Here is an 11,722-nt window from a genome sequence, read left to right as displayed (position 1 = left end):
TAATGTCAGGATAGATACACACGGCTACTTGATGATCCGTAGTCGGTGTGATATCATGATGAGCGGCTGTGCGCGTGCCTTTTTGCTGGTATCTCTAAAATATTCTCGGAGACTAGCACCAATCAAAAGATCTCTATTAGCCTCGACCAAAACCTTGTTCCCCCGCCTTTACTTTCCTCACCGTTTCTCCACCCTTCCTTCTTCCCTCGTTCGAGTTATTTTATTCTCTCGTGCTCTAAAATGGTAAGTTGTTCCCCGAGAATTAGACTTGAATCCCTCCATGGAGACTAATCAAGGAGTCATTGGGACTACTAGTATACCCCATTATACGATTTCGGGCAACATGCCCTTCCACAGGGTGAATACGGGTTCAAAGGAGGACAACAAGTACGGCCACCACAGCCATCACCACCACCCACAGCAGGGTTACAGTTGCCACCGCAACAGGAGACTTTTTTATTCCTTCCACCATCATCGGCAACGACACACCATCATCATCATCATCCGCCTATCTCGGTAAGCGTTAGTACCTGCATCGTTTGTGTTATTGTTATCACATGGCCAACACGCACACCTCTTTGTATTTCAGACCACGAACAAGCAACAGCAACAGCAGCAGCATCACATCGCCGATAATTACACGAGTCAACCTTTTTCATCGGTAAATAATTCATCTTCCTTCTTTGTAATGTAACTCACACGTATCCATGTAGATCATGATACCCGAGGACAACAATGATTTTCTCGCCTTCTACCCGATGGTCAATGTTACAGTAACCAATGCCAACAATGACAACCCACAAAGTATCGATGTGAATGAAAACACACCCTCGGCATTGTACAGCAACAATAACAACAGCAACACGACAATGACAGCATCCTCCTCCACGTCTACAATCACCGTTGAACCTGATCCAAAAAGACATCGCAAAATGTTGGGTGAACGAGAACCATGGACGCCTGAAGAGGACAACTTGTTACGTCTTGCAGTACAATTATATGGTGATCGAACAGAAAAATGGGCCAAGATTGCAGCTTGTGTACCGGGACGATCCAATAAGAAATGCCGGAAGCGATGGTTCCATTCTCTTGATCCATCGTTACGCAAAGGTGCATGGACTGAGGAGGAGGATCAGAAATTGAGGGAAGGGGTCATGAAGTATCCCAATCAATGGAGCAAGATTGCCGATATGCTTGAAGGAAGAACAGATGATCAATGCGCTAAACGATGGCGTGAGTCACTTGATCCAAGTATCGATCGATCGGAATGGACCACGGATGAAGATGAACGGTTATTGGCATTATACCAGGATTATGGTTCACAATGGCAAAAGATTGCTCAGCATTTTGAGGGCAGGCCTGGTTTGCATTGTCGTAATCGATGGCGTAAACTGCAACGCATGGCTCAACTCAAGAAATTACAACAACAGCAATTGAATAGCAACAATAACGATCATCATCATCACCATCATCATGCATCACCTGAACAACAACATCATTATCCTTCTTCCATGGTTACAACCTCCTCCACACATCCATCCCACCATCAGCATCATCATCAACAACAACAACATCATCAGCATTATCAGCATCCTCCTCAACAACAACAACATCCTCCGCATCAACACGTGCTTGTATTGGAAGAAAGCAACCATCATCATCATTTACAACAACAGCAACCATTGGATGATCCTTACAGTGAACATAATCCTTATGGCTGTGCCATTTGCAACACCAGCTTTCCCCAATCCAACGGCTTATTTATGCACATGAAGAACGTCCACGTGGATCAAGTACAATCGTTTGACAAGCCCTATCGATGTGCCATGCCCAACTGCACCAAGCGGTATAAGAATATGAATGGATTACAGTATCATTTACGGGAAGCCAAGGGCTCATCAGGTCATAGACCCCTTTCTCGGTAGCAAATCGCCAATCCATGTAGCAGTAGTAATAGTAATAATAATATTGGGACGCATCTCTCAGGTATTCGATTGCTGGTTCAATAGCCTATCCTTCCTTTTGTTTTCTTTGTGTATGGTTACGCTTGTGAACGAGAGCTGGCACCTTTGTGCTCATTCATTGTCCTTCTATCTCATTGTTGTGGTCGTCATTGTGATTTTGATTCTTGTCATGAGGCAAAACTTGGTGCTATTGCATGATGAACCATACACTCATCCATTTTGGATGTAGCTATCTGCATTGATGGGTTGGCATGGATACACCATCCGGGACTAAAATTGGCATGGTTGCGTGGCAACAACATCCGATATGCAAGGATCCTACTCATCAACCAATCCAATATGGCGATGATGCGTTGCAGCAGTATCCATGGCGTGTCACAATCTTCGAAATAGATAGCCAAACCAGTTGCTGGCTTCGTATGTTATGCTGAAATCGGCGGAACGCAAAATCCCGGATCCTCTTGGAAGCTCATGTAAAGCAAAGTCCTTGATGTCTTCCATCGTGTATAGATATGACCAAGTACTTTACAATGTACGCAAGAATACCATCGGCAAGCTATCATTACCCCCACCATTATATAGCAACCTAGATCAAAATCGTGATCCACCCTTAAAGCGTCGACATCACTATACCTGTTATTACTGATTCAAACATCTTTCGTCTTCAAAGAAGATGTGCTATCGAAGAAAGCAGCAAGAAGGATTTAGTCGTGTTCCATATGCATCGCAAGGTATGTAAAATTTAAAAGGTTGGTTGTTTTCACGAATTGACGGTGATCAGCAAGTGGATTAATAAGACGAGACTAATTCCTCTCTCCGTTCGCTATTTCCCAGATTCTCCCAATATAACACAACGTATCACCTTTTTTCTCCACCCACACATATCTCTCTCCCTCTTTCCACTCACACACAACATGAGCAACACCACCGACCTTAAGGCCCTTTGCGCTACCTTGTTGGAACAAGAAGCCAAACTTCAGTTTACCAAGTTTACTTCTGAAGATGCTCTTCAACTTGGTCTCAAGTTGATCGAAAACGCCAAGGCATACACTCGTCCCGTGCTCGTTGATATTACTCTTGCTGGCCATCAACTTTTCCACTATGCCATGCAAGGCACTGGTCCCGATAATAACGAATGGGTCCTTCGTAAAAAGTATGTTCATGGTATATATATACAACCCTGCTGTACCCATGCATGATTGGGCTTATCATCTCCCACCCCATAATAGCAAAACAGTGATGCGTTTCCGTCACTCAAGCTTCTACATGGGCCGCTACTGCGCCAGCCAGAACAAGACCCTTGAGGAAAAGTATTATGTAAGCGAGCAAGAATACGCTGCACATGGCGGTGCATTCCCCTTGATCATCAAGGATGTGGGTGTTGTTGGTACTATCACTGTCTCTGGTCTTGCTCAAGAGGTAACTACCCTATGCCTTTTTGTTCTCTTTCTCTTTTTGCTAATGATGGTGTCTATATACATAGGACGATCATGCCTTGGTTGTTCGTACTGTGCAAGAATATATTGGACAATAAATAAAAAGCTAAATGCATGTGTATCTTTACAAAGGTGGATGAGAGGAGAAATGCATGGTGGTGGTGGTGGGGGAGATGTATACGTATATGGATATCTACATTATTACAGACTCAAGGTCTTCGATCTCCATCTTGACGAGGTGCTTGCCGGGGATCATGACAAGTCCAACGATTCTATGTTCATCTAGAACGTCAAGGAAAAAAAAAGAGCATGAGAAGTGGTGACCAATGACGATGGTGAGTACATGCACTACCTCCTCGGTATTCTGTGGTATGGGCAAGAATGATATTCTTTTGCTTGTCAGTGCAAACGAAGGTGCCGATGAACACACGACCGTCCGTGATTGCAATGCGAGCTTTATGGTTGAGGTATCCTCGTAGTCGTGCGATATTGTCTGTGTCCGTATCCATTCTTCAAGGCTGGTATAAAGATAGGCGAAAGATGAGTCTGTTTTCACTTCCCAACATGTCTTAGCCCGCTTCAACTTTGGCGACAGGACTCTTGTAGTGATATAGAATAGCAGTAACCATGTTAAACAACAAGCTTATTTAAAAGATCTGGATCCCTATGTACTATCCAACGCTACTTTAAAATCCCATCTCATTGTATAATTGATGCCACCACAACTCCCATTAAAAACATAAATCATTGTGCTTGGATGGAGACCATTGCTGATGATCCAGCATGGACGCTCTTTATTCTCTTCAAAAAAGGTGATTGAAAAACACAAAAGAGCGTGCTTAGTCAAAGAGACCGAAGCCCATGTCTTCATCAGACTCTTCCTTCTCTTCCTCCTTGGCCTCTTCCTTGGCTTCCTCACCGGCACCACCAGCAGCGGCACCACCAGCAGGAGCAGCACCACCAGTAGGAACGGAGGCGAGCTTCTCCTTACCCTCAGCAAGGACCTATGCAATGAAAGAATTGTCAATGGAAACCGTTGCCATGGTGGCTCATGCCCATGATATTACCTCGTTGACGTCCTTGTCCTTAAGGGCAGCAATCAAAGCAGAGATGCGCTCATCCTCAGCCTCAACACCAACGGAGCTCAAGAGAGACTTGATGTCCTCAGCGGAAGGGTTGGCCTTGCCACCGGCAGTCAAAAGAAGGTAAGCAGCGAGATACTTCATGATGTCTATATAGCAGCCAAATCATCCATCGATCAATAAATCCATTCATCCATCATTCTGATTCATTCATCCATCATTACCTGATTGATAATGTCGCTTTGCGCAAAGTAAAATTTAACTCCTAAGAGAACCGAACGCTTCAGCGAAAAGGGGAGGAAACAGATGCTTGCTCCTCCTCCAACACAACTTGTAGCCCGTCTTCTCCCCTCCCCCCAAATCCCAGACACACTAGTTTGGGGGTCCTTAAGGGTTTCAAATCCCGCCATTCAACCACTACTACTATGATGGTCCATGTAATTGAAAGCTTATGACCATCTATATCACTCCCGCAATCAATACCAGCCACTTGTACCCATAAAAGTATGCATCCACATATCAATAAAAGCTGAACATGCACAATGTATGTATATCGTTTATCATCCAAGTATGCTGCAAATCGTGAAATGGCATTACATGATGGTAGTAGGTATTTAAGCGGGCTCGGGAAGAGGACCTGAAAATCGACCATGCGTCTCAGTGCGGACATGAAGGTAATCTCTGCCACCAAAACTAAATGATCCCATTAATCATCATTGCTCTAACCCCATATCATGTTGTATGCTAGCCTTACCTTTCCCATAAAAAGTCAGTGAGCAAGTAATAAATGTTGGGGTTTGCATTATGGTAGCTGATACGATGGTTGCTATCGGGGTAAAACTGCACACGGTAGTTGTGGATATCGGCTTGGGTAAGCTTGTCAACGAGAACTGCAGAATGTTGGAAATGCACTATAAGGAAAACAAGAATGAGATACCACTCGTTACATCAAAACCAATATGCCCTTTTGTACCATTGTCATCACCAGTGCCATGAGCAAGCAAGTACTTGATATGGTCAAAGCCTGTCATGTTGTTCACAGCACTTTGTGTATAACCATCAGGATTCAGTTCTGGTGTAAGCATGTAGCGCTCAGTGTAAATAGAATCTAGAAAAAGAAAATGTCAATTCTCCATGTCAAATTAATAGTGCGCCACCCACAGCTTACCATAGAAGCGCCAATCGGTCACAGGTGCAACTGCCATAGCTGTTGAAAAAACGCCATCATTGGATTCGGCAATTTTGGTTGCCATGTAACCACCATAAGACCAACCCCAAATGGCAATGCGATAGGGATCCACATAATCAAGTTGGGCCCAATGCTTGGCTGCATTTACTTGATCAATGACTTCCAGGTCACCCAAATGCTTGCGAACAGCTGTTCTATATTGACGACCTCGGTAACCAGTACCTCGGCCATCCACCATCACCACAATGAATTGAAGCTTGCTTGCCAAAAACATGTGCCAATCGAGCTGGAATTGATACGATACGGTTTGTGAACCAGGGCCACCATATACATTAAATACAACAGGGTACTTTTTGCTGGCATCAAATTCGGGCGGTAGGATCTCAACGGCATTCATTTCTACAAACATGGCATGTATATGAGTGAGCATCCCCATTCGTGGATCCTTCATCCTTCAAAGTGTATACTTGCCTACACCACCACTCTCTACAGTGACCATCCTCGATCTTGGAAGGCTGTAATTCTGAAGAAGCTTCTTGAGATCGCTGTTGTCTTCAAGCACAGATTCAAAACTAGGATCATCAACGCTCTTGACAACCGTTGTTGGGATATCGGGCCCATCATAGTTCAAAACGTAATAGCCAGCCTTAGGTGAGAAGGACGCTGAATAATAGCCATGTGTCTCAGGATCCTCAGGGCACGTAAGACATGTCTTGGTGGATGCAGGATCGGCATTGTCAAGTGATATGGTATACAAGTGTCGTTCCAAGGGTGATCGCTCAGTCGAAATAAAATGGCTAATGAAAAGGTATGAGTGCCTTTCGCCTCCATGAAAACGCATCCACTACTCACATTAACTTCCTATCCACATCCATAATAACCGAGTTTGGAACAACTTCCCATTCACCGGCGGTGAGCCAAAGAGGGTCCGCTGATTTCTTGCTGTCAGCTGTAAACATGGCAAGATGCAAATAGCCTTCATCACTATCAGCGAGATCAATGTATTGAGTGCTGTTGCTGCTGCTGTTGTTGTTGTTGGGGACATAGACCATGGATTGCGAAACTTCAATCCAGCCTCCATCACTAGGCTGATAGCTACGTGCGAGTGTCACGGTTGTTTTGTTCAAAGGCGAGCCAATGGTAACAAGGCTGGTAATTTCATGATCTTGAACACGATTCATTTGCTTAAATAAAAGATGGCTGTGGTCGTCAGAAGCCCATGTGACATCGGTAATCAAACGATCGTCGTCATCAAAGTCTTGATGGTCGCCCACAGTCTCTGCTGACGAGTGTTCGGTTGCATTTTTGGTGATCATGAAAGAAGCATTGTCGATCAATGAGTGGATGTGAAGAGAAACGAGTGGATTGGGGCTACCAGCCTATGATGGGACAATGAATCATCAGCTTGTCATTGATCATCATCGTTGACTTACCTTGGGATACTTAATACTAAGCTCCACGGGATAGCTCGAATTGCTCACGGTGTAAAATGGGACATTGTATTCAGGCACAGCCGTCTCATTGAAACGTAGGTACGCCAAATGGGTAGAATCAGGTGACCACCAAAGGGTGTTATCAGTGCCAAAGACCTCCTCTGTAAAGAGTGCCTATCATTAATATCCAAACGCTTGGGATCATCATGTGATTTCATTTACGCACCTTCATATACCCAATCAGGCACACCATTAAATACAGTAGCTGATCCATCAAATGTAACACGAGTCGATTCCACAAGGTCGGACACATATAGATCGTTTTCCATGACATATGCCTAATACCAATGAGATTATTGAAAATCGCAAATGTAAACAGCAAACTTACCACGCGATGACCTGTGGGACTCCATTTTGCATAAGCGATCTTTGGTGTATCGGCGACAGTGGACAAATCGGAAAGGGGGAAGAGGGCCTTGTTATTCATCTTGTAAATGTAGACATTGGATCGGGTGGAGTATCGCCATTGCTAAACATGGATAGTGAATATACTGGGTACATAGCAACAATGAGCATCTCTCTCTTTTTTATACATACACTTGTCACATTGGACCATAACATGAGAAACTTTCCATCCGCCGATATCTCAAAGTTGGATACATCCAATTGCTCATTGTCAATCACCTTTTAATATAAAGTTAGCATCATCGTTGTCAAGTCTATCATAGCACTATGTACATACCAAATCGGATGCCTTGACTAGTACTCGACTTGTGCCATCCTCTACGGATTCCAATAGAATATCACCAGTGACCCAATCGAAATAGCTGAAGACACCATCGCGGGGATCTGATAAAAAGAACAGTTATGGACCTGTTATTGTTGTTGTTTCAGATAGTAGATTGGTGCAATGATACGAACCATTTTCGACCCACACAAGGCTACGACGATAAGGAACAAAGGAATCATTGTAAAGATCATCGAAATCGATATGGCGTGTAGTTGCTTCGGATGCTTGTTGGTCATCTCCTGTAAAAAGCATTAGGGAAATGATTCCAATGTACCCCTTGTTTCCGCTTCGCAAAAAGATACTTTACCCTTGCCCATCTGGGCAAAACTTAGACCCCACATGATACCACCCACAAGCACGATGGCGAGAAAGACCGCACAGATCCACTTTTCATTGCCCTTGCGCTATTCGAGAGAGAAGAGAGAGAGAGAGAGATTAATGCATGTAGCCAAAGACGCTACCTTTGACATGGATGTATAGTACCTTGCCACGTTCTAGACTCACGATACTTTGGTTGTCGTCTTCATCACGGTCGCCATGTTCAATGTCATTGTCGGAAACGAGTCGTTGTCGTGATTCGTCAAACTCGTCGTCAAAGTAAGGGCGGCGACCTCCATTGGTGGATGGGTCGTAATACTCCTTGTCGGCCGCTTGCATATTATGTATAGAGCTTATGCTGCTATCGTCGTCGTCGTTGTCGCTGTTGTCGCTGTTGCTTAAGGAACGTAGAGTATGCCGAGCGTCTGTGAGAGCCAATATCCGGTCAATGTCTACAATCTGTGTCATTTCCGTGGCATCGGGCACGTCATGGTTAGCTTCATTGTCGCTTTGATGTCTGCGAAATAGTGGTAAAAGGGAAAAGCTGGACATAAAGAAAAGAAACAGAGCACACACCCGCTTCTATTGCTTCAGTAGAAAGACTCTCTCCAACACGGTTGGTGGTTGCTTGGCAAAAGGGAATAAAAAAGAAAGAAGGGTGGGTGATAAAATTGAACCATCTCTCACACTCTCACTCTCACTCACGTACCGTTTGGGACGCACAACGTCATTTGCTGGCATCATTCACTTACTACTACAATCATCCCTTCAATCGCCCTTCTCCTTGGCTATCTCCTTTTGTTCTAGCCCTACTACTAGTGCATTAGCATTGACAACTTGTTATTGGCCAACTATGACTCCTATTCTTTTTGTATGCATTCATTTGATAAATAAAGTAGCGCTCAGGACATGATGATAGATATGAAACGTATATATTATTCGATTATTGGGATATCGCATAAGTGAAAGATTACTAGTATACTCCAGGGATGATCCTGTATTTGACAATAGAGCAGTACTTTTCCCAATCCATGCCATATTTCTTTCTGCACTTTTCATCATCACGACGTTCACGGTGAATAAGCAAGATACCAAAATAGATACAGTAGAAATAAGGGATGATGGATCCGAATCCACAAGGAAGGCACCAGGCTACAGACATGAGCCAATCACCAAGATAATTAATATGACGAGCCTTGCCCCACCAGCCGGATGTGATCAATTTTGAGCCTTTTGACGTTTCAATGTACTTGAGATCTTTATAATAAACATCCATTAGCAAATGTTGTCAATGGTGGCAAATGAAAAAGTAACATACCTCGCACTGCAGGGTCATTTGGATTTTGTCTAAAGTTATCCTTTTGCGCATTGGCCGATCGGAAAATGTAGTAACCAGCACACTGCAAAGCAAGGATACCAGCCAAAGCAGGGTAGGATAAGTCCACGGGGAAATCGACCAAGTAACGTGCTTGGAGACTGTACATCATAGGCACCCAACAAAGATTACCAAAGGCCAACATGAATCCAAAGCCATCTATTTCCATACACAATGAATCAAATGTTCCCTTGCCAGCTGTGTCCATATACATACCGGTTGTGATATCCATTGTTGTCAGGATGGAAGATTCATTGTAAAGAGCATCAAGTACATACAATGCCTGGAATGCCAATACGAGCACCATGCTATTTGTCACACGATCAAGGTTGAGGTATTGCTTGATGCCCATACAAATGTTGATCACCATCCAACCCAATAAGCCAGGTCGCAATTCGGTAAAGAACTTGATATCAAATTGACCAATACGAGGATTCAATTCACGGCCAACCATAAACTACCACCATCATCATCGTTAGTCATTATCCCTTTTGAAAGAACCCACAGTGAGGGGGGAATACTTACATCGTAAATAGCATTGCCAGTGTTTCCTCCCAAAGCCAACAAGCGAGGGTTGCCTGTGAAGCTCTTGATGTAGACGCCAATCGATACAGCAAAGGCAATGATAATGGATGCGACTGCCAAGTGTTCAAAATTGTCAAACACGTACAAGGGAGTGCGGTAACCCAAGCCTCGGTTGGCCATCATGCTCACCATAAACAAGGTCTGTGCGCTTTGTAAACCTGTGGTACAACAATGAATGATTTGCTTTTCCCTACTATCCCTTCATCCCCCCTCCTCTCCTTCCATTTACCATTGAGCTTGTATGTCAAACGAGAGCCATCTCTTAACTTGGTGCCTTGAACAGTATCACCAGGCATAGCAATTGCGAACGTAACGAGTTGGGCGATGAACATGATGTACCAAAACAAGGCACTGATATTCCAGCTTGTCGCCATGGAGAAGATGATGTCCCATGAGAATTTGCCTTTGACCAAATCAGTGAACAACGCATAGGAGCGTTGCAAAGGATCATATCCAGATGCATCACAACCAAATGCAAAAGCAAGAACGACAATAGGAAGCAACGTGATCATAGCAAAGGCACCCACAGGCCCACCGAATCTACATGATATGATACGTACGCACGGCACTTAGTAACCCATGCGCGACTCCATGGCCATCAGGGAGCATACACCTACTCGTAATGTTCAGTCTTGGGATTGAGCTTCTTCCATTCAGCTGCCGTTAATGGAGGCAATGTCTCAGTTGGTGCGTCTTTGGGTTGCTGCTGTTGCTGCTGCTGCTTCATGGCTTTTGCTTGACTACGCGTTACTCTACGCGACGATGAAGGGGAGGCTGCAGTGCCCTCTGTGGTGGGTTTTCGACGAGTACTACGTGCCATGGAGTGGGAAGAAGAAAACTTGTCGGGATTTTTCAGCCGAATAAAGCATTTCAACGCTTTCCCGTCCTCGAAGATGAAATGATTTAGCAAATCCATTACGTTGCCCATGCTATGCATAATACACCCCCCTTTCTTATGCAACCTTGATCCTTGACCATAAAAGACCATTTGTAGCCTATAATAGTCAATTTGTCATAATAAAAGATCTTTCATATCATATAAGAATGTGAGCTTGTTCATAGGTAACCAAGCAATTTACAACACTCAAGGCAAGCTGCGTGCTAAAGACAATTGGTTCTTTCTCAACATTGGGGATGGGATGATGAGGATGATGGCGAGAATAGGCCGGTCAATTGTCAACAAGGTTACTTATTAGGGATGAGATACGCCTTCAATGTGTGTGATCTAAACTTCAATAGCATCATACCCCATAATGCCCTATACTTAGGTGGTGGCGATCAATTCTATCCTAAGCAAGAGCTCTAAAACCCAAGGTTGCATTTGCACATGGTCGAGATGGATATCGAGAACCGGAGGAAAGAAAAGAACACCCGAGTTTGTAGGAACAACATGCGAATGCTAAGCACACGTGAACGTTGTTATTCTAATCCACGTCTTTGGTAAATGTTATGAGGATGACGAAACGACAATATGACATATGCATCATGCTGTGCACAGTCATCAAGTATCAAGCACGCGCTTTGACCGATTTTGTGTAACTTTTTAAAAG

At 44.1% G+C, this 11,722-nt stretch overlaps 6 protein-coding genes across 6 annotated transcripts; 2 read left to right on the top strand and 4 right to left on the bottom strand.

Moving 5' to 3' along the window:
• Positions 1-240: 240 nt before the first annotated feature.
• Positions 241-1,925, top strand: O0I10_001630 (uncharacterized protein; the record flags this gene model as incomplete). Its single annotated transcript, XM_058481722.1, has 4 exons — positions 241-243; positions 316-516; positions 590-661; positions 714-1,925. The coding sequence occupies 4 exons, from the start codon at positions 241-243 to the stop codon at positions 1,923-1,925; spliced, it is 1,488 nt and encodes a 495-aa protein (XP_058347579.1).
• A 953-nt stretch (positions 1,926-2,878) lies between these two features.
• Positions 2,879-3,498, top strand: O0I10_001629 (uncharacterized protein; the record flags this gene model as incomplete). Its single annotated transcript, XM_058481721.1, has 3 exons — positions 2,879-3,117; positions 3,194-3,383; positions 3,448-3,498. The coding sequence occupies 3 exons, from the start codon at positions 2,879-2,881 to the stop codon at positions 3,496-3,498; spliced, it is 480 nt and encodes a 159-aa protein (XP_058347578.1).
• Positions 3,499-3,593: 95 nt separating this feature from the next.
• O0I10_001628 (uncharacterized protein) lies at positions 3,594-3,909 on the bottom strand (the record flags this gene model as incomplete). The annotated part of the gene is made up of 2 exons (XM_058481720.1): positions 3,594-3,682; positions 3,753-3,909. 2 exons carry the CDS (start codon positions 3,907-3,909, stop codon positions 3,594-3,596), a joined length of 246 nt encoding a protein of 81 aa, XP_058347577.1.
• A 330-nt stretch (positions 3,910-4,239) lies between these two features.
• Positions 4,240-4,626, bottom strand: O0I10_001627 (uncharacterized protein; the record flags this gene model as incomplete). Its single annotated transcript, XM_058481719.1, has 2 exons — positions 4,240-4,404; positions 4,468-4,626. The coding sequence occupies 2 exons, from the start codon at positions 4,624-4,626 to the stop codon at positions 4,240-4,242; spliced, it is 324 nt and encodes a 107-aa protein (XP_058347576.1).
• Positions 4,627-5,096: 470 nt separating this feature from the next.
• Positions 5,097-8,764, bottom strand: O0I10_001626 (uncharacterized protein; the record flags this gene model as incomplete). The annotated part of the gene is made up of 14 exons (XM_058481718.1): positions 5,097-5,175; positions 5,237-5,393; positions 5,456-5,590; positions 5,651-6,070; positions 6,143-6,468; positions 6,524-7,050; positions 7,105-7,265; positions 7,331-7,442; positions 7,493-7,633; positions 7,702-7,788; positions 7,847-7,953; positions 8,026-8,133; positions 8,202-8,298; positions 8,378-8,764. The coding sequence occupies 14 exons, from the start codon at positions 8,762-8,764 to the stop codon at positions 5,097-5,099; spliced, it is 2,844 nt and encodes a 947-aa protein (XP_058347575.1).
• Positions 8,765-9,185: 421 nt separating this feature from the next.
• On the bottom strand, positions 9,186-10,992 carry O0I10_001625 (uncharacterized protein; the record flags this gene model as incomplete). Its single annotated transcript, XM_058481717.1, has 6 exons — positions 9,186-9,469; positions 9,531-9,746; positions 9,804-10,044; positions 10,113-10,330; positions 10,402-10,712; positions 10,790-10,992. The coding sequence occupies 6 exons, from the start codon at positions 10,990-10,992 to the stop codon at positions 9,186-9,188; spliced, it is 1,473 nt and encodes a 490-aa protein (XP_058347574.1).
• Between the last annotated feature and the right edge of the window lie 730 nt (positions 10,993-11,722).

Source organism: Lichtheimia ornata, assembly GCF_029851405.1.
Source record: "Lichtheimia ornata isolate CBS 291.66 chromosome Unknown scaffold00004, whole genome shotgun sequence".
Classification (NCBI taxonomy): Eukaryota; Fungi; Mucoromycota; class Mucoromycetes; order Mucorales; family Lichtheimiaceae; genus Lichtheimia; species Lichtheimia ornata.
This window is presented reverse-complemented; position numbering and strand designations above follow the sequence as displayed.